Source organism: Anoplolepis gracilipes, chromosome 8 (genome assembly GCF_047496725.1).
Source record: "Anoplolepis gracilipes chromosome 8, ASM4749672v1, whole genome shotgun sequence".
Taxonomy (NCBI): domain Eukaryota; kingdom Metazoa; phylum Arthropoda; class Insecta; order Hymenoptera; family Formicidae; genus Anoplolepis; species Anoplolepis gracilipes.
The window spans coordinates 2,507,673-2,530,161 of record NC_132977.1 but is presented as its reverse complement, the minus strand read 5'-3'; the positions used below and the strand labels follow the sequence as shown (position 1 = coordinate 2,530,161).

Sequence of the window (22,489 nt, the reverse complement as noted above, 5' to 3'; positions counted from 1 at the left end):
ATATTCTGATTGGTTGATCAAACGCAACTCTATCGAACGAGTAGGATTTTTGAACGCAACCAAAAACAGGAAAATGCTTCTTTGTCCTGATTGGTCAATCAAACGATATAAAATTTGTTGTGCTTGAGATTTTAGATTGCGAGCTGATTAATTTCGGTTCTTTTTAAAAGATCGATTCGACTGGTATTTAATTATTCGATCATCGTTAAAATCTGTGTATATTGCTCGAAAATAATTCTACGGTTTGAATTAATTTTTTTAGAAATATATTGTTCAAGTAACTCGTTAATCGATATATATAGGTTAAGTGTTGTCAGAAGAGAATTTGTCGGTAAAAAATATTAATGATATATTTTTCTCTTCTTTTTTTCTCTTGTTCTATTTTTTTTCTATTCTTTTATATATTTTTATATATTTTTTACTATTGACGTTAATGTTATTAAGAAAGTTACTTTATTGCATAATTCGTTGCAATTTATCGTAAGTACATTCGCGAAAAAAAACAAAGAATTATTTTTCGATCAATTACTTACCTAGATATTTCTTTTTATATATTTAATAGATACATTAAAAGGAATTATTATTTTTCAGGTATGTTGAAAAGCAAAAGTAAATGTGAACATTAACAGTTACTATCACATTACAAAAATGTACTCAAATAATATGAAAACATCATGGATACAGAGGCATACTACCTATTATTTCATGATACCGCTAATTATAGGACTTCACGTAGGTTGGTTTACATTGCAACAACGTTATGTACCGGTGTCTGAAAGACACGACCATCCCTTGACTAAATTGTATAAGAAATATATTACATAACAATGTAATATGTATATATATATATATATATATAAAATTTATTTGTTAATAATGTCTTATTTTCTTTCTAAATTATATTGTTAAATAATAGATTTGTTAGTTTTCTTTTATGTTAATATTTCCTTCAAGGGTTAGGTACTTTTATTAAAAAAACATTTTGCAATTGAAACAACAATATTATCTACCTTACTTACAGAATATGATATACCAAAAATACATTTTTCTTATTTTATACAAAACTTTTATTATAAGAGATATACATATGAATTGCACGAATGTGCTTCTATAGATAAACAAAAGGTCAAAATCTAAAGAAAAAAAGTCTTCAAACTTCATAGAGAAAAATGTGCGAATATAAATAAAAAAGTAATAACAATCATTTTCATAGAATTCTATAAATTAACGTGAACATTCTTAAAAAGCTTAAGAAAATATATGTACAATCACAGAATTAACCTCTTATAGTAGGTAGATGGTCAAAATTTTGTTGATGTATAGAGGAGCTTTTTGGTCGACTTTCACTGTGGCTATGAACAGAAGGACCAGCCTTGGGTAACTGGGGTAATACCATTTGACTGTAATTTGTATTCTGCAAATATGAATACATGTTATCTCTCAATCTTCTTTTTTCCTATAAATTATAGATAAGATATTCAATAATAAATTCTGCGTCAAATCTAGCGAAAAATGTTAAATATTTAAAAAATATTTTTAATAATTTTAAATATTTGACAGATCTGTCTTTGATAGATTTAACTGTCTAATTTATATATTTTCTAAATATTTCCTTCTATCATTAAACTTACCCGAGAGCGTTCTCGATATTTTTTAAGCTTTTCGAACTCTTCCGTCTCGACGTCCGGCATTTTAAAATGGAAATTATCGAAGTAAGAGTGTCGTAATAATTGTTCGCATGTCCACCTTTCATTTGGATCTTTATCCAAACATTTTTTCAGGAAATCCAACTGTCGACAAAGGATTTACATGATGTTTATCACTGAGATAATTCTGATATATTTTAATATTTGATTTACTCTTAATTATTTCATGTCGACGAATCTAAACTTTTTATTAACAATAAATATATATAGATGATATTTTTCTGAAATTTTGAGTAACAAGTTTTGAAAGAATTTCTTTGTATGTTTCACAATATATTTGTCGAAATTTTTTACTCAAAATTTATGCTTTGATATTAATAAATGTCGCTTTTTTATGTAATTATATTTTGCATTTTCTATTATTTATTAATTAAAGCAAAGTTGTTGGCATTACCTGTATAGGACTATTATTTCCACGGGGTAAAGCGTCTTCGAGAGGCGTAAGCGTTTGCGGTGTTGGAAGAGTAATACCAGTAAAGAATTCGTTCTGTTGAAAGATAGTCATGTGCCTCGGTAAAAGATCGCCCAGCGTTCTTCTTATTAAATACAACTGATCTACATCGGATTTTCCTGGCCACAATGCTTCACCCCGTATTAATTCCGCAAACACGCAACCGATTGCCCACACATCGACCGGGGTACCATACTGTGTGTCACCGACCTGTTCCGGGAAATAGGTAATTAATCGTTATATCATAATTAAATAAAAAAAAATGAAAATGAAAATCTTTCCATATTATTTAAAATAAAAAATTCTCTTTACGTCAAATTTTTATTCTGTAAATATTTTAAGCAAGTGACACCTGAGAGATGTACATCTGATATTTACCAGTAATTCGGGTGCTCTGTACCATCTGGTTGCGACGTATTCCGTATAATTTTCACCGGGACTGAGCATACGCGCGAATCCAAAATCGCATAATTTTATCACACCTTCGCCGGTAATGAGTATGTTTTCCGGCTTCACATCTCTGTGAACGCATCCGAGGCGATGGCAATAAGCGACGCCCTGCAGAATCTGCCAAGTGATCTGCCTGGTCGTGAGATCCGGACAACCGCTAGGATATTTCTCCATCTCGTTTAGAAGAGTATTCTCGCAATATTCGAATACTAGATGTAACTTTCTCTTCCGTCTGAAGACTTCCAGAAGATTGACCAGGTTCGGATGCTTAAGGTTCTGCACAAAAGAGAAGCATTTTTTTTTCAATTTTGAATTTCCGTTAGACGGAAATAGGATTTATTATGCGAAAAATTTGCGCGATAAAATGAAGGCTGGAAAAGTCGAGCGATCAGTAGTCTTGACGACAAGGAAACTGTCTTTTTTCATCTTTTGATTTTTTTATTTGATCTAATTCTAAAGTCTACATTATATTCATGATTTTACAGATTTTTACTCTTTAAATAAGGTGTCGTGAAGAAATTTTAACACGTTCTTCTGTTAATTTTTAAAAGGACACACTCATTGTAATATAGTTTTGTCGAAGAAAGCAGCCTTGAGGTAAAATGTCAAAACGTCGCAGAGCTTAGAGGGACCTATTTGAATGTGCATATGTTTGGTGTTAAACCCACGCTGATGATCGTAAAGATAAAGTTAGGTCGGTAAAGACCGGAACACGCCAAGATATTGACCGCTCTCCGGTATTGACCGTTGGCTACTTCTCGCAGTTAGTGTTGCATTTATGTGTATGCGAGCTTCTTATCGCATAAATAAGAACGTAACTTCCTCTATACGTGAGCAAGTACCCTATCATTTGGAGTACTCGTCGCTTCAATTCTATCGGACAATCTCAAGAACGGCTGAAGAAATTTAATTAAATATATAAAAATCAATTTGACGCATTTCTGCAATTTTTTATTTAAATAACCGAATATATTTCAAAATAAAAATATAATATTTTATTGAAAAAAATATATAATTTTTATATATCTTGTATATTTAAATCTATATCTAGTAAATTTATTAATAATTCTTAGATGATGGATATTATCGAAATTGTCCATGATCCGATCTATAAGTGAGAACCAGCGGTCACGGATACTTTACGGAGGTCGTTCACCTCACACGAATGCTACCCTCGGCAAACTTAATTATTTATTCCGTGGATTGATCGAATCGCGTGCAAACATTGGAAAATTATTAGCGATTTTTTATTTATTGTTTATTATATTATAGCAGAAATTTTACTATACATTTTTTATTAAAAATTCTTTATTCTTTTGCTATCTTTCAGTTTTTAATTAATAATCGACAAATTGCAATTATAAAAAATATTTTGCAATTGTTATCATTTTTTAATAATAAAAATCCAGATTGTGAATTTTTTTAAATATTTTTTTTAATTATATCTTTATAGGAGCCTTTTATCATGAGCAATTTATTGATTTGTATGAGTCGAAAATTTTATTAGTAGCTATTTAAATTTGAAAGAAATGGTATTTGAAAAATAGTATATTTATTTTTATTACCTTATCGATTATTTTCAATTACTTTCTGATATTGCCTGATCGATTGCTTTCACATAATAATTGACATCTTGTGTCATGAGTGGGATCTCTTTAAATTCACTTGAGCGTTTATTAAAAAACAGTGCAATCGTTAAAGAAAAGAACTGACCTTTAACAGACGTATTTCCCGTAACGCGATCTTACGTATTAGAGGATCATCTTCGGTCTGCTGAAACTTCTTTACAGCCACCAATTTTCCAGTTTGCCGATCTCTACACTGGAAGACAACGCCGTAGCTACCCTCGCCGAGCCGTGCCAAACGTTCGTAACGCTCCATGGCTTTGCTCGGCGCCCGAGACCTGGACAAAATTCATTTTTCAATTTTATTAATAAATATAGATGAAATTCAGACGCGTTCAATGAAAAAATAATATGGACACATTAATTTGGAATGGCTTGAAATAAAAATGTACATATTGTTTCATAATTCTAAAATATTGACTCGATCAACATGGGCAAAATATTATATCGATATATTTTCGAAAATTAAAATCTATTTAATTCCTCGTGTGTATTTAGGAAATATGTTTAATTTTACATTTTAAAAATAATTTTTTAAAAATTTAATTTAAATTTTTTGAAAATAATTTTATTAAGAATATCAGATTTATTTGATATCGATTACAAATAATTTTTACAACTATTGGTTTTGAGAACACAAAATCGACAAACTTTTTTTCAATGTTTTCGATTAAATACCCACTTTTTATATTTGGCAAGGCATGGCAACGACGTCAATTGTTGCGTAAAAAGCATAGTATCACGAGAAACGGTACCAGTTAGACTGGTCTCTATCCCGATGGATGACCAGGGGTCAAGCTGCCCCACACAAGTTTTACTTTATTCAAACCCTACGCTTATAGCGCAGACGCGACAAACCAGACTTGTGTACGAGCGATTGCAATACCGGAATCAAAATAATCGGTACTATATATATATATATATATATATTGTACCGATTAAATTTAAAAAAAATTATTTTTAAAATGTAAAATCAAAGATAAAATACTTTGATTTTTAAAATCAATTTTCTAGACAAGAATTCTTTAATAAGAAAAATTCTGGTTTACATTTTAAATTTATTTTTTCATATATAATAGAATCATCAGCTTTTCAGTTATTCCATCAATAAAAAAACTTTTGAAAAACGTAATAGTCTTTATTAATTTTATTATAACTATAAAATAATAATATAGTTCTATAAAGAACTTATTCAATTGCACTAGTCTATGAAATTATTTGTGATGAATCGATATCTTCTCTGATTGTATATTAAATATTAAAAAACATTCATTTCATCAAGCAAATTTTTCCTTGTTTTTCGTGTAATGTCCTCAATCTCAATTTCTATTACTTCTCATATTCTATTTCTATTACAAGAGTCTATAACATTTTTTTATTATGATTGCTTTCGTGGAAAATAAGCTTATTGTTCGGTTGATAATCGAATATATATATATTAATATTGATACTAGAAAATAGTACAATATTTTGAATTGATATAGTGATATTACAATCATTATTCGATTATCAACCGAACAATAGACTTATTTCCCATGAAAGCAATCATAAGAAAAAAATGTTATAGACTCTTGCCTTGAATATGAGAGGTAATAGAAATTGAGATGGAGACATTACAGGAAAAACAAGGAAAAATTTGCTTGATGAAATAAATGTTTTTTAATATTTAATGTACAATCAGAGAAGATATCGATTCATCACAAATAATTTCATAGACTAGTGCAATTGAATAAGTTCTCTATAGGACTATATTATTATTTTATAGTTATAATAAAATTAATAAAGACTATTACGTTTTTCAAAAGTTTTTTTATTGATGGAATAACTGAAAAGCTGATGATTCTATTATATATGAAAAAATAAATTTAAAATGTAAACCAGAATTTTTCTTATTAAAGAATTCTTGTCTAGAAAATTGATTTTAAAAATCAAAGTATTTTATCTTTGATTTTACATTTTAAAAATAATTTTTTAAAAATTTAATTTAAATTTTTTTAAAAATAATTTTAATAAGAATGTAAAATTTATTTGATATCGATTGCAAATAATTTTTACAACTATTGGTTTTGAGAACACAAAATCGACAAACTTTTTTTCAACGTTCTCGATTCAATATCCACTTTTTATATTTGACAAGGCATGACGTCAACTGTTGCATAAAGAGCATAGTATCACGAGTATATCACATATATATTACATAATATTTTATTTTATTTAATAATATTTCTATTTCTTTATTCATAAACTTGTACTTTTTTTTGCATTTTAATTATCTCGAGATATATGTAAATCGTCTAATGTATCTTAACAGTGATTATCAGAAAGTACAAAACAATATTGCTTCTTTTTAAATATCATATTTCCTGAACAATTAAAAAAAATACATTAACAGTGATGAATCACCTTTTTAAAAAATTAATATATAAATAATTAAACAAAAAAACTAATATACCTATACTCTTTGTCTCCACTGATTAAAAAGTCAATGTGTACTACTTTTAATATATAGTTTACGAAAAATATTGAGATAAGTCAAACTCAGTCTTTTTATATAAGATTCTGATGTAAGAGAGCCAATTTTGTTTGAGATTTTTTAATATAAAATTATGTATTTATTTTATCATATAATTTATTTTAACATTATTTTTATAAAAAATTGTATTGATTGGATTATATTATCTTTAATAATATAATCTCGATCTGTTCTACAATTATTTGGGGAGGTTACTGACCGAATTAAAGATCTCTTACCACTGTGGTATGCATTGTCGATAGTTCGCAAATCTTATGTCGTTTATCATATTGACGTGATCGCGTACGTATATACCATAATTTCGGATAAGATAAACTGTATATGTTAATTTTGAAAATTAATTGATGCATTCGGTTGCGTGCTTTGAAAGTAAATCGACAAATAGATTGCAGCTGTGCCAGGTTATTAAAGTATGAATCGTTAAACAGCTAATTTCACGAAAGCGTGCTTTGTTTTATTAAAACCTACAGTTATAATATACAGAATTTTAGTTATCTTTATTTTCTAAAATAATCTCAAAATACCTAATACTGAAATTATTAAGTAAATAATTGTCGCCACTATACTAATTTTGTATTTTGAAAAAATATTTTACTTTTAGAGAGAGAGAGGAGAGCCTTGTATATGTGTGTCTTTTACTCAAAATTATTTAAAATTTAAAAAAAAAATAGAATTTTATAGTATTCTTTTTTTTCTTCTTTAAGAAAGATGTGAAAATACAAACACACTCACGCTTAAACTTAAATCACTTAATTGGACGTTTGTGTGTAACATATTATTTTGTCGAGAATAATAATTATAATACTAGATATTAAAAAATTAAAGAAAGGGGAAATTATTTATTTAATATTATTTATTTTATCAAATAAAAGCTTATTTTAAATTTATAATACAGTTGTCTCATAAGTGCGTTTTGTAATATATTATAATGTAATATATATATATATATATATATATTACATTATAATACATAATATATAATATATATATATATATATATATATATATATATATATATATATATACATATATATAATATAATATAATATGACATAATAATATAATATTAAATCAAAACTTTGCATAATTAAATCTTAAAGATTAATCTATTTTATTAGAATAAATTATGTGATAAAAAAATAGATAAGTAGATAATGTAATATAATGTCTACATAATTTTTCAACTTCTCGTATTCTGAAGAATTCGATTAAAGAATTGTAATTTGCTTTGGCGTACAATGTTCAGTGAGTACCTGACAAGCTTGACATTTCTAGAAAAGAGAGAGAGAGAAAGAGAAAAAATCAATTATACGTACAAAAATCCAAGAATGGAATTCATAGAATACTCTTGCTAGGTCACCCTCGTTGGCGAACATGCCGGACAATACTAATACGCTGAAGAAACGCCGCTTTACGTTATTGTTCAACTCTTGATTATTGACAATCGATATTATACGTCCCGAGTAATGCTATATATCCTGACCGTGAAAGAGGTCAAAATGTTCCTGACTGTTGGACAAACTCTCTCTTTATAGTGGCTATAGTTGTTACGCAATGTAAAGTACGAAAACATCCGAAAGATATAAGACTAATTGTAAGTCTTTAGATAATCTGTGACAAGGAATGTAAATAGCCTTCACTATTCGCGATCTTCCCGTTTAATTTAAATTTATTCCTTTTTCCAATAATTTCTTACAAATATATATTAGAAAATTTCATAGACTATAAAATATAGTGGAGCAAAAATAAAACAATAAAGTATTTTTTATTATTATTTTATTTTATTATAATAGAAGACGGAAAATATTATAAATATTATAAATAGAACTATGAAAAATATTTCGAAAGTAATCTACCTACTCTCTCATAATATATAGAGATATGGATATAAAATTATGTTTTAAAAAATAATAATTGATAAAAATTTAAATATTAAAATATAAATCTATAACGAAACTAAGAAATGTATTTCTCAAAATTATCGAAAGAAAATTTCTTTTTTATTTTCTGTTACGTATGAAATAGATTTAATTTAGTGTATCTTTCTATATGAATATTACAAAATTGTAGCAAAATTTATCATTAATCGTACAAAGATTATTCTTTATATTATATATATTTAATGTCATAATTTAGTTCAATTGTGACAAAAGATTATCGTTATTACATATACTTAGGTTGTATAACAAATATTTTTATATTGATGAAATGCATAGTCTAAACATTTCTTGTATGTTGTCAAGAAATATAATAATGCACAGAATCCGAGATAAAATTTTTCAATCGTATTTGATTGGAATTATTCGAGATATCTTCTTTGAATCTTATGACAATCATAAGACAGTTTGTTTTTCAGAAATTTTAAAAGGTTATCAGAGAATCGACCTTTTAATAAACTAAATGTCAAACGATCAAAAAGCTCAAATGCTATGTTTATGTAAGGGCTGCATCAAGGAGATTAGAAGATTAAATATTAAAATAAACTTTAAAGAAACGTCAGATAATTATCAAGAGATACATACAAAACGATAGATATTTTAATCGTTTGATATCAATGTTTACCTTGGTAGCAACGGCAGTGTGCTACCGAATAGCCAGAGCTTTCTATCTTGGAGCCATTTGTCCATTCGAAGGCTTCTTCACAGAAATTTCACGCTACGAATAAAATAAAATTCATGCTGCAATCTGACGAACAGCATTGTGACCGTCGCGGATTCGATAAGTCGCGTCAACATTGTTGACAGTCTATTGCTGAACCAGCGTTACTTTGATAGAGAAACACGTCCTTTTGCCTGAAACCACGTCGACCGACTGATCGATAATCCTTTGAGCCAGCCCTTTTCATATCTGCTGCACCTACTTTCTCTAATTTGATTGATTCACTTGAGATAGCATCAAATCTCTCGAAATATATTAAATATTTAAATATATAAAAATAATATCTGTATAATTGTATGGATAAATTACTAGTAAATTATCATGCTTTCTAATATTATATTATTATTAAAAAATAAGATCTGTACTATATAGATTATTATAAGAGATTATTCATTATAGGAATACTTAATATCTTTTTTTGTACATTTTTATATCAAATTATTGAGAATATACCATATGCAAAAGATATCATAATTAATATCGAGTCATTTATTCATTTTATTTATTTTACATATATCTAGGAAATACAAGAGAGAAAAAGAGAAAATATGAAACAGATGTATATTTTATTGTAAATAAAAATTTGTTGTTTAATTTTATATATATATATATATTGGCAAAAAAATTTTTTCTCTTACAATAAATTTGAGTCTGCACAGCATTCAATAAAACTTGTCCTCTTTCTAATCACATTTCTTTCAATGTATCGGTTACAGAAAATAGAAGATTTACAAGCTACACACTTTTGTTCAGGTACAAGAAACTATATTCATTATTTGTGTAAAGTATATAAATAATATTGTATAAATTAATTTAATAACATGCATAATTAGTGAAAAATTTGATTCTTTAATATAGAATATATTGAAAAATTTTATTTTGTCTGGCAGTTTTGAGACGTATTTCTTACATTATTTTTGTGCGTCAAGCAAATTTTCCTAGGAAGAATTATTGGATTCAAGGAAAAAAGATAGGTAGATCTCCAAGTTTTTTTTTGCAATAGATACAATATCTAAAATAGGAAACTTTTTTATGAAAGGATGAAGCAAAATTATTCGTATGGCAATTACTATTCCCTACATTTTTATAGAGTAGAGAACGTAAAGGCCACTGCTTTTAAAAGCGTATATTCCTTTTCCTATACACACAAAAATCAATTCTCGACATGTATATATTTTTTAAACGTTTTTCTCGCAACTTATTAATCATCGGATGAGGAGAAGAATTATATTTGAAATTTATACGCTCTTTGCATTTCTTCGTATCGTGCAGGATGATTTGGATTTCTCATCGTCTTGCGTTTCGCCCCTTACGGTGAAAGTAACAAAATATTTTTTGGTACGATCTAACTTCTCAGTCGGAAGGGCGATCACCTGTTTTTCTTCTCCATGCGTCACTTCCACCTAAAGAAAAAGGAGAAAAAAATGATGCATATAACAGACAACTTATTTCAAAATTAAATTTCAAAATAAATTATTGCTTGCTTTAATCACAAATTAAAATTATGTAAATTTATATTGAGCAATATATTTTGTTTTTCTGTCTGTCTGTGTTTTCTTTTTTCTTATTGTATAATGCATTCTATTACCGTCATGTGTCCTCTGCCGCGACTCTCTATCTTCGGAAGATGTTCCGCTCGATCTGGGACGTCTCCACCTACTGCAATTATAATCTACATTCACCGTACAGAAACTGACTCTTCGCGGGCTGTACATACATATAAACGGCTAACTAAGTCTTAAAAAAAATTAAAGCAGTTTAATGTTTCAGCTACATAGTTATAATACAAAAAGAAAAAAAGATAAAAATGTTTTCTTTAATTTTTTTATCGTATTAAAAAAAATATTAATATAGCATAATATAGTATAAATAATTATATAAATTAAAACACATATACACACATGTCGCAAAAGTAATGTATTATGTATTTGAACATAGGAATATATTGACTTACGATACGTGTACACTGGAATAGAGGTGTAAGCGCTGGTCGCGTGATGGCAACGATGAGTCTTTTGCGTGCATTGCTTAGCTTCGGTGCAAAAATCTGGAGTAGTCGGTCTTCCCTGTAATCTTCTTAATTGTTCGTACAGGAACGCTTCGAATTGTCTGATAACGATGACATAATATTAAATCCAATTAGAATGATAATAATATTAATATAATTTTATTCAATGCTCTATTTAAACTTATTTAATTCGTCAGTAACCTGAATGTTAACGGTTGATCATATTTTGCGACGCCAAGGGTGGGTCCAGACATGCCAGATCTATTAAAAGCTTCCACCTGAAAAAAAAATCATTTTCTACAAATCAATATCTCACGAAATATATCGACGATAATATTCTGATGATATTGATAACGACATGCACTTTTTTCATTCGGATAAATGATTACATAATATATTTTTAATATTAATTAATAATAATCAGGGTTGGGCAGTAACGCGTTACTTGTAAAGGCGCTACCGTTACAATTATTTTTTTTGGTAACGATAACGAATTTAACAGTTACTTTTATCGTTACTTTTTATATATGGAACCTATTTATGACATATATTTTCTATTTTTGTTTATTCAATCTCCAATTATTAACAGATATTCATATAGGTATTTAGAACGTGCTAACATCTTTGTAAGCGCGTTCTAAATACGGACTAATTATGAGAATACAAAAAATATATCGTGTATTTGACTATAGTTATAAATTTAATGCAAACTAAAATTTTTTTATTTATACTTTGAGTGTTTTAAAATTTTTTCCTTATTATTTGTGGCTTTACAAATTTAAAATAAAATATTTTAACAAATTTATTGATATTTTACTAATATTTTATTTATTAATTTTTTAAATAAAATGTATTACAAAAGTATATTTTTTATTTAATTCTTAATCTTGTTTTAATATTAAAAGAGTAACGAATGGTTATACTTTTAAGTAACGATAACGATAACTAGTTACTTTTGATAATAAGCAACAAGTAACGGTAACTAATTACTTTTTGAAAGTAACTTTCTCACCCTGATAATAAATGGGATTAATTAATAATAACTGGATCTCACCTGCCTTTTCACCAGGACATGCTCGTTCGCTCTACCGTGACGAATCTGCAATCTCTTTAGTTCCATCAGTTGGAAAAAAATCTTCCTTTCGAGATAATAACGACGCAGACTAATTTGCACGTCCCTGGTGATAGTTTCCATATTGAGGGCTTGCTGTTTCGCCGTATTCGGACAGCATCTTGCGTTTCGCCTCCGTGGAATTCTCGACACCCTCGGACTTGGTTCTATCCCGCTGTCTCTACCTCCGCTGTCGCGACGTTGTTTCCGCCAGAATCGTTCTCGACGGATCTGATCGGAATTCTCGATTGTAACTAAACGGTTGCCAGTGGTCGATTGCACCTGATAATATAATATTTTGTTTAGCAGAGAATCAATTAGATGTTGGTACATCAAAGATTTCAAATAAATTTAATTAATCATAATAATTGATAATTTTTTCCAAAAAAAAGTTTTAAAATTAATAATTAATTTAATAATGTTATTACGTTTGATAATACAGATTAATGGGTAATTTTTTTTTAATTACCTGAGGCAAAGAGTCGATTCTAGCAGTTCTAGATACACCTAAAGTCGTGCTGGGAGTCTCTTCCTCGCTCGTACTTGGCAAAACTCGCATAACACCCATCTCATTGTCCTCTTCGTGTTCCGTATCGCGCTCCAGTGCATCCTCCCCGAGTGCTTGTCGGATTTCCTGTTCAACCGCCTCGTCCTCGTCCCATTCTGTGCTATCTATCACCGCGACTATCGCACGCTGATGCGACGAACATTCTTCCGAGCTTTCAAACAGATGTTTTTTCGTTAATGTACTTGAGGACGATCTTCCTGTCTTTGCGTTCCTTCCCGTGGACGGTCTCGAACGTCTCATCTTAACCGGCTTCAAGGATTTTGGAGAACTCGAGGAACTATCGTCGATGTAACGAGAATCTTTGCCCCCTAAAATCTTGGTCCGTTAGACAAATCTTTGTTTGTTGGGAATAAATACGTGGATTTACAAATGTATAAAAAAAAGTTATAACTCGAAAAGAATTATATTCTTCACGATAAATATTTTAATTTAATCAGACAATATATCTATTTGACAATTTTTTGTACTCGAAAGAGTAATACTTTGAATGTTGGATATTTAAGTTAAAAGTCACAAATCGCGATACATGTTACATATGTCAAAGTATGTAGTATTTTTGCTTACTTGTTTCAATCTCTGGTCGTTCTCTGTCTGATCTTTTTTCCGATTTTTTATCGTGAGGCGTCCTTCCTGGAGAAAGAGTTTCCTCCACATTCAACACCGATTCCATTGATGACACGCCCGTAGATTTTTCTTCGTGCTTGTTCAAATCTTCATCCTCTTTTGATTCAGTATCTTCGAGCGATTCGGAGCTCTTTTTGGCGACTGTTTTCGCAGATCCCTGTTTTGTCAAAGTTGCGCCTTTTTCCTCACCTGTCAGATCTGCTATTTTATCCTTTGAACTACTCGTAGTTTCGTGTACTTCTGATTGTTTCGAAGACAGTGTCTTTGAGTCTTCATTATCCGATGAAGTCTTTTTCGCGATCTCCGCTCGCTTTGAATCTTCGGAAACGGATTTTCCGCTTTCTTCGTCCACGATAATAGAATGTTGAGAAAGGTCTTTTTGATCCGAAACAGATTGCTTATCGGCTTTCTCTTCATCTTTTGAACTGTCTTTCCTCTCACTGTCGATATCTTCAGTAACATTAGATTCGATACTTAAATAAGAGGCTTTATCAGCTATTTTGTCCTCGTCCGCTTTTTGCTTTTCGTGCGTATCGTCACTCGGTGTTACGTCTTCGGATGTATCTAACTTGCCTGAAAAATTACTATAGCCAGTGTCAGGTAAACATAAATTTATAGTAAATGTAGTCACAAATTCTGTACCTTTTTTTGCGATATTCGATCTTTATTCAGTGTAACTTACCTTGCGTCTTATCACTCGTTCTCTTGGCTCTCTCATCCTCATCTTGAATTTCATCAGTAATTTGGGAACTTTCTTGCACCACTTCCTGTATTTTTTCTCCAGAAGCATCTTGCCTATCCATTTTGTGCGGCGATACCGGCTTATTTTTGTCGGAAGTAGTAACATCTTCGGAAATTTCCTTCGTCTCTTCTGTCTCTATCGTTTTCGTCTTCAAAGTGTCTTCATGAATAATCTCCCTCGTTGCCCCCAACGTTGATTTCGGAGTGTCGGGCATCTGATCCTTGTGAACCATCGCCGTGACAATCACTCGCTCCACAGTTTCCTGACTGGTGCTATCCGTCGCGTCTCTGCGATATCGAGATTCTATTATCCTCTCGTCAACTTCATCTTCTTCAGGTGGTGTTCCCGAAGTACGTATCGGCTCTTTTAGCGTTACGCTTTTTTCTTTCTTATCGGGTGATTCGTCTCGATCTATCACATTTTCATCGTTATCGGATATTCTTGATTTACCGGATCTGGACGTCTTCTTGGAACTACGTTTGTGCATTTTGGTGAGTTTTGTCTCCTTCGTGCATTCTCTAGGAGTCTTCGATCTTCTTCCGGATATCACTTTTTCACATTTTTTTTCTAGCGATTTCCTCACCACAATCACCTCTAAGCTGTCGTCGCTTACGCTTTCATTGTCGTCATCGTCCTCTTTCTTCGAGCTATCTTTGGCTGGCGTTTCGTTGGAACTCTTACTCTTGTCTTTTCTTGTTTCCTGCTGCATTTTTGCACGTTGCCGCTGTACGGTTGTCTCATTTTCATCATCGTCGTGAGAATAATCACAGCTATCAGATTCGATCGACGAATCCGAATATTCATGTTTGTGACTCAATACTTTTCTGCCTCGTTTTTTTCGCAGATTGCGCTCGCTGTTGCCATTATCATCGTATCTATCGATTTTTAGTGACAATTTAAATAAAATAAATTCAGTGGCAATGCAATGCGATTTTAAATAATACAAAAGGGTTTAAAAAGCAACACTTCCATCTTTCTCTTTTTTTTTTTTATTTTTCTTATTACCTTTAATCGCCAGAATTCTTTGAAAAATTAAACTCTATTAATTATATCGACATATTAAAAAAATATTAATTTCACAAATTTAAATTATTGGAAATTTTCATGTAATGACTTGTAAATAAAAAAAGGAGTTCATTATATTATAAATGCTCCTTGTATTATTTTGCATTGCATTGACAATATATTATTCGTATTATTTTATTTTACCGCGCAGATTCGCTTCGAGCTCTCCTCTCATCTTTTTTCGTAGACTTCGATAATCGCACTTCCTCTTCGCTGAAACTTCGACTATCCCGACGAGCCAGCTTTCTCGAATTACTTTTCCGTCGTGTTCTCCGTTCTATCCATCGTTCCTCGTAGTAGAGCTCGGGATGTTTGTGGCCTCTGTGACCTTTCCTACAAGGACTACTGTCGCTTCCGGAACTGCTCCCGTTATGTTTCACTCGAAACTTTGCTGTGAAAACTGAATATAAAGCGTATATAGAAAATTCATATCAATTCTTAAATATCTTTAAATGGTAAAACTTTAATATTCATCTTATAATAGGAGGCGTCCCACCTCGCAAAGATATAATATATAATTTAATATATAATAAATTTTGCTACAATTTATTATTATTTTAACTTGCTTCTCAGGTAGATTTATCAAATCTATACCTAATCTGACCTTTGTTCGGTGCAGTTTTATGCGTCCTCAACTGCTGGGCCGTACTGCCACCGTGCATCTGGATCAGTTTCGCGCAATCTCGGTGCCCTCTGTAGAGTGCCGCGTCCAGTGCAGTCATCGAGTTGCCCTTACTGGTCCTGAGAACAGCGTTGATTTTTGCGCCGTGATCCAAAAGAACCTTGCACGCATCCAAGTAGCCGTGCAAAGCAGCGACGTGAAGAGGTGTCTTGCCGTCGTGCGTAGCGACGTCCAACGTGCTTGGTCTCCTCTTCGCCAGCCACTTTATCAACTCGATTCTACCGGATGCGACTGCCTCGTGACCGATCCCTGTACCTCGTACAGTTCTGACGTGAAGCGAACCGCCGTGTTGACTCAGAATCTTCAAGGTTTCCAACTGCCCTTTAGCCGCGGCGCAAAGTGCCGGTCTGAAAAGAGGTGTCCAATTTTATTCGAAGCTAATACTTTTAATTAGAGTTAAAATATCAATTAAACGTATGTATTAACTACAACAACATGATTATAAAAAGTTATTTAAAGAATATGTCTCATTAGGAAGACCGATTGCGCAAGTCAAAATTATTCGTAACTTTTCGCAATCTTACGTTCTACCCTTTCGATCCTGACGATTAGGATCCGCGCCGAGTTTAAGAATAAGTGCGGTGGCGTCAGCATGACCCAAAGTGGCGGCGTAGTGTAACGCGGAGCAACCGTTGTCGTCCACGTGGTCGGGGTGAGATCCGCACAAGTTGACCAACGCTTCCACGCATCTCGCGTGGCCCCGGGAAGCCGCGCAATGAAGCGCCGTCAATCCGTCCTTGTCTGAAGTACCCGCGGCCGCCGATCCTCCGGCTCTGAATCGTAAGAAAATTAATAAATTATTTCAAATTAACAATAATTATAATTATTAACACTGTCTTATTATCGCTCTAAAATGGTATGATTTTACAGGGAGAGTTCATTTCGAATCTTTTTTACAATTTCTGATAAAAATCTATGATATATAGACTGATACTAAAGAACTAAATCAATTATGACGACCAGTCATCTACCTTGCCAGAGCCAATACGGCCTCCACGCTACCAGCGCTTGCCGCCCATAGAATCGGCTGTCGTCCATCTTCGTCTTTTGCGTTTACATCCGCGCCGAATTCGAGGAGCGTTTGCAGAACCTTCAAACCGACCTTCTTGGGAACCGCGAGCTCGGCTGTGGCGGCCGCTCCGCAGCATTGGGCGGCGTAGTGAAGCGGAGAACCACCGCGTAAATCGGGAGTGGAAGGTCGCGCACCAGCTGCCAAGACTAATCGAACGCACTCCGCTTCTCCGCAGACTGAAAATTAATTTCCGATTATTATTATTATTATTTCTATTTTTTTTAGATATTTTTTAAGGATTTTGCGAAAGAGACAAGATACAATACAGGCTATCCCTCGTCAAGAATTCCCTTATTAAGTATGCTTCCTTTGAATTGCGGGCAATCTTTATATCAATTTTCCTTTATATCCTGAGTCAAATTAAAATTTTATTAAATAATAATTTTTAAATAAAATGTTATTAAATAAATTCCATTCGAAATATATTAGTTGATTGTTTCGAAATTGTGTTCTTACTTAGACACGATGCGAAATTTATTTAGAACACTGTTCCCTTTTTAGAAGGTCAAATTGTCCGCGGTCGTACATTAAACTCCCTTAAGAGCTGGACGACAGGTGAAATGCAGAGCGCATATCATTCCCTCCGATCTTCGGGGAAATGATGGCGTTGTGTAGTGGTCAAGTAAGGTCAGTAGGTCATTCCGGATGACGTCACTTTGGTCTGCTAACGATCACGCGAGAATACGTATTATCGCGATTATGAGCGAGTTGATTATAGTAATACTCTCAAGTTTTTTGTATAATTTAAAACTTATAAATACATGTAAAAATATTTCATTCAAAAACTTGAATGGAATTAAAATAGCAAATATAATATAAATGATCAAAAATTTGAATTGAATTATTTTCAAGATCGTAGGACGACTCTTTAAGGGATCAAAATTTAATATAATAAGATAAAATTCTGACAATTTAATATAATAAGATAAAATTCTGACAAATTCATACAGTAGTATACAGAAATAAATGTCTGCTATCTTGAAGAACATATGTTCGCTAAAAAATACTAAAATAATCCATCGACCTGCGGCTTGCGAGCTTTCACGATTGTGAGAATGCTTTCGAAATATTTTTCTAGCTTTGATATGTATATCAGATAACAAATACCAGTAGCCCAATGAAGAACGCTGTGCCCTTCAAGATCCTTGGCGTTGACATCGGCCCCGTTCGCCAGGAGAACCGCGACCAGCTGAGTATCGCCGGCGATGACCGCCAGATGAAGTGGCGTGTGACCCTCGGCATCCGGGGCGTTCACCAATTCCGGTGCCGCCGCGGCGACCGCACCACCGGTTCCCGCGTCCATGCAATAATGAAGAGCGTTCCTTAACGTGCGATCTCTGTAAGCGATTGTTTCTCCCTGTTCCTTCAGTAATCTCAACACCCTCGCTCTGTCGCCCTGTTGACAGGCGTGCATCAAGGGCGTAGCGCCGATGTGTAGCACTCTGAAATAGAGGAAGTTTCTAGAGAATCAACTCTGATTATCTAAACTACCCAGAGACAAATTTAAACGATTTGGAATCAATATTGAGTCTTTATCTGGTCAATATCATTACTTGTAAGGTCTCTTCTTGCGATGATCCTGCTGCGACGCAAGCCTGGGATTCTGCGACCACGATGTACCGATGAGCGATCTGTCCTTGGTACGAGGATTCGGATAAGTTGTCAGCGGGGGCAAAGACACGTCGGCCACACGTTCTGTTCTCTTCTGAGGTTGAGGCTTCTCCTGCGGCTTCAACGGGATCGGCGGTGTCTTCGAGTCCATGCCCGTCTCTGGCACCTACCCACGACTACGCCGGCCGATCGCGTGAAGGCATCCTCGGACCTCTCGACGGATCGAACTCATCGCGTCGAAGAGGACGCTCGGTCCTTCTACCCCGAGTAAAGTGGTGGCAGCTTAAAGGAAATTCAAGTTGTAAACGTTTATTGCGAACGTACAGGATGATACTCGACACTTATTGTTAGCTTTGAATATTATAAATGTTAAATATATATATTTGCGCGTTGATATAAAATTAAAATGATTAATATATTTCGACATTTTCCGAGCATTTCGCAACGATACACAATAATAAATGGAGCTATCGTTAAATTCAAAATATCGATTAGATTTAAATGTCTGCGCGCGGAAGATACATCGCCGTAAAATTTGTCTAAAGTATATGTAGCCCTATTAAAGTACGACCCAAATTTTTGATTCTAAATCAAAGCTGACCACGTGGTGGACTGACCAGGTCACTCGCTACCATAGAAACCAATGGTCACAACACGCGGCTACCTATAAAGAACCATATAATGGTTGATACCACGGCAAGGTCGCCACGTGTCGAATTCTAATCTTCACTTGGCGTGGATCGTCCCGCGAGCCGTCAAGAAACTGATTACTTAAAATACCCAGGCTGTTTAACCTCGGTATGCATAGCGTGAATCTTATAGTCTCGGCGACGTAAATGAAGTAAAAGTTTTATCATCCTTTATTCTGAAATCTGATTCATTTAACTGTCCTTGTAACTTTACTTGTTCGTAATTTGTCAGAGGTGTATTTTAAATTATTAAAATAAAAAATATCTATATTTTTCCATTTATAATCAAAATTATTTTTCATCGAAATTCAATATTTACAAATATTTTTTAGATTCATGTTACGTAAAAAAGAGAGTGTATATACACAACATTTTATATTGGAAAGTAAAATGAAATTAATTGTCCATTTCGATTAATTAAATAATATAAAAATACATATAAATAATATAAAAGAACATATTGATAATACAAAAATATATTGTATTTTTTTGTGAACAGATAAACTAAATAAACTAAACTTCAAATTTTTAAGTAGATGTCACAATTTTTAAAAATTAATTGTGTAACATTTTTTTCTATATAAATAAAATTAATTTAGAAAATCTAAATTTAATTTTTCTTAATTCGCGATCTATACGATTATAATATTTGTCTGTCCGAAAATAAGCGTTTTATTTTATTTAAACTGCTTTATTTTTTATGGCATTAATTGTTACTTAGTAAGAGGTAGCATCTTACATATATATTTATTTTTACAAGAAAAATAGCATCTTATGTATTTATTTTAAATTAAAAATAATTTTTTGATTACTCAATTAATAGAAAAGTAATTAATATTGGACTAATAAAGCGCGTATGAAGTAGCATAAAAATATCCGCTCATGAATTATATATAAATCGTAATAATACAATGATCTCACGAAACAATACTTTGTTCATCTGTTTACAAAAAATACAAGATATTATAAATATTTGCTCTTATTTTATTTTCATATGTATCAATGTATCTTTACATATATTATTTATAATAGCTATTTATAGTAACATTTATTACAAAGAGATACAATTAATTGAAATAAACAATTAACTTTAATTAATTTTTTAGTAGAGATAAATAAGCTGTTGTTATGTATATTACATACAAACAATTGAATTTTCAGAAACTTAAAGTGTAAACAAGGTTTTTAAAAAAAACTTAAATTTTAAGAACAAATATTTGTGTGCAATTAAACTTCAAATTAAAATTTTATTAAAATCCTTGTAAAATTAACTAAAGAAACGTAATTATTTTATTAGCTGTTCTGTTAATTTTTAATCATTTTAATTGTAAAAATTAACTGTATCTCACATTTGTATTGAAGAAAAATCGATTTCAGATCGGTCGAACCTTGAAAAGGAACGTCTGAGATTTCTTACGCAGTTTATAATCTCGCGATAGATACGTGCAACGAACTCACACCGTACGATGCGGCGATGACTGGAAATCGTTATTTCGTTGATTCACCATGCCGCACATCGATCGTTATTGTTCCGTTAATAATTCGTTGAGACCTTCGTACTTCGTGATGTTGCGTCATTAATATTTAATAGCAACATCTCTCCGCGTTACATGTATCTCATATACACGCCTCAAATATCACGTGTGCTTATTGTTTGCGAGATTCGAATTGGTAACCGATCGAAACACGGTGCATAAATCATGTACGTACATATTTGCCACAAAAATTTAAAAAAAAACTGCTATTCTCTCTCACTCTTGTTCTACGGAATATATATATATATATATATATATATATATATATATATATATATATATATTTCTTGCGCTTGATACAAAATGAATGATATACATAAATCAGCGAATAAAATGTAATTGATATATAACTCATATATCAATTAATAAAAATATGAAAACTATATATATTCCTGTTGTTTCTACAAGAATATTTTAAGAAGCTTTTTATCGATACTTAAAATAATTAAAAATTTTTATAAATTAAACATCAATAAATAAATTAACAATTAAAAGTAATAAAATAAATGAATGTAATAATTAATGAAAAAATAGTACCAATTTTAAGATATTGTTTTATAGATGAAGTATTATCATTTTAATATAAATACAATAAATGTTAATACATACTATATTCTATTTTTTTTATCCTTTACAGAAAAAGAAAATTGTTTATATATATATTTTATAATATTGTTTATATTTTTTCTTTCACAATATATTTTTTAATATTCCGAATATTCTATTTGATAGAGAGAGAGAGAGAGGGAGAGAGGGCAGATTTTTTTTATATATTTCTTTTAATTCTCTATAATTTTAAAAAGATAAAAAAATTACAAAGAAAATAATCTCTTAAATAATAAAAAATAAAAATAATATTAATGATATAAATTATCTAGAGAAACGCATTAACACTTTTATGATATCAATCAAACAATATACAAGAATTTAATCGATTCTCGTTCTAGTTGTGATATTCAATGTGCATATTTAATTTGTGTTCTTACCTTTACAATATGAACTACGAAATCAAATTGGATTGTTTGCTCATCATTACGAATGGCGCGAGATTTCAAAAACTCAAAGCTCAGTGAAATGTCAAATGTTGTTCCGACCACGAGGCCGATTCATTTTGACAAGAGTGAAACGCACCTTTAGAGAGTGGAAAGCGCACTGAACGCTCTGCATTAGCACGAGTAAGTTAATGTAAAGGTTGCTTAGCTACCACCGCGTCTCAGTAACGTACCAATAAAAACAGACTTCTATATTATCGAGTGCAAAAAGATTTATCTGTCAAGAGATATGAGGTCTTGTGTTTTCCAAAAAGTTTAGAGTTCCTTTGAAATGAAATTTAACAAATTAAAAATTTTTTTTAAAGTG

The 22,489-nt window shown here is 31.4% G+C and overlaps 2 protein-coding genes and 1 long non-coding RNA gene across 8 annotated transcripts; 1 reads left to right on the top strand and 2 right to left on the bottom strand.

Moving 5' to 3' along the window:
• The first annotated feature begins 61 nt into the window (after positions 1-61).
• LOC140668834 (uncharacterized) lies at positions 62-2,606 on the top strand. Its single transcript, XR_012047253.1, has 3 exons — positions 62-183; positions 592-2,383; positions 2,500-2,606. It is a non-coding gene; the product is annotated as an uncharacterized lncRNA (long non-coding RNA).
• Positions 1,044-9,585, bottom strand: LOC140668833 (cyclin-dependent kinase-like 4). 4 transcript variants are annotated; one of them, XM_072898154.1, is made up of 6 exons: positions 9,328-9,585; positions 4,321-4,510; positions 2,536-2,883; positions 2,101-2,367; positions 1,632-1,790; positions 1,044-1,456 (listed from the first exon to the last, which is right to left on the bottom strand). In XM_072898154.1, the coding sequence occupies exons 1-6, from the start codon at positions 9,390-9,392 to the stop codon at positions 1,277-1,279; spliced, it is 1,209 nt and encodes a 402-aa protein (XP_072754255.1). In that variant the 5' UTR covers positions 9,393-9,585; the 3' UTR covers positions 1,044-1,276. The 4 variants fall into 4 exon arrangements, with proteins under 4 accessions (XP_072754255.1, XP_072754257.1, XP_072754259.1 ...); XM_072898156.1 differs by having other exon boundaries at positions 1,044-1,414; positions 9,328-9,582; XM_072898158.1 differs by lacking the exon at positions 9,328-9,585 and adding an exon at positions 8,082-8,144.
• A 465-nt stretch (positions 9,586-10,050) lies between these two features.
• LOC140668738 (uncharacterized) lies at positions 10,051-22,294 on the bottom strand. 3 transcript variants are annotated; one of them, XM_072898023.1, is made up of 15 exons: positions 22,117-22,294; positions 18,849-19,188; positions 18,403-18,737; positions 17,195-17,471; positions 16,748-16,996; positions 16,146-16,570; positions 15,686-15,941; positions 14,417-15,351; positions 13,675-14,307; positions 13,012-13,418; positions 12,486-12,824; positions 11,633-11,709; positions 11,378-11,532; positions 11,012-11,082; positions 10,051-10,826 (listed from the first exon to the last, which is right to left on the bottom strand). In XM_072898023.1, the coding sequence occupies exons 2-15, from the start codon at positions 19,055-19,057 to the stop codon at positions 10,662-10,664; spliced, it is 4,533 nt and encodes a 1,510-aa protein (XP_072754124.1). In that variant the 5' UTR covers positions 19,058-19,188; positions 22,117-22,294; the 3' UTR covers positions 10,051-10,661. The 3 variants fall into 3 exon arrangements, with proteins under 3 accessions (XP_072754124.1, XP_072754125.1, XP_072754126.1); XM_072898024.1 differs by lacking the exon at positions 22,117-22,294 and adding an exon at positions 20,945-21,021; XM_072898025.1 differs by having other exon boundaries at positions 10,687-10,826; positions 11,012-11,095.
• Between the last annotated feature and the right edge of the window lie 195 nt (positions 22,295-22,489).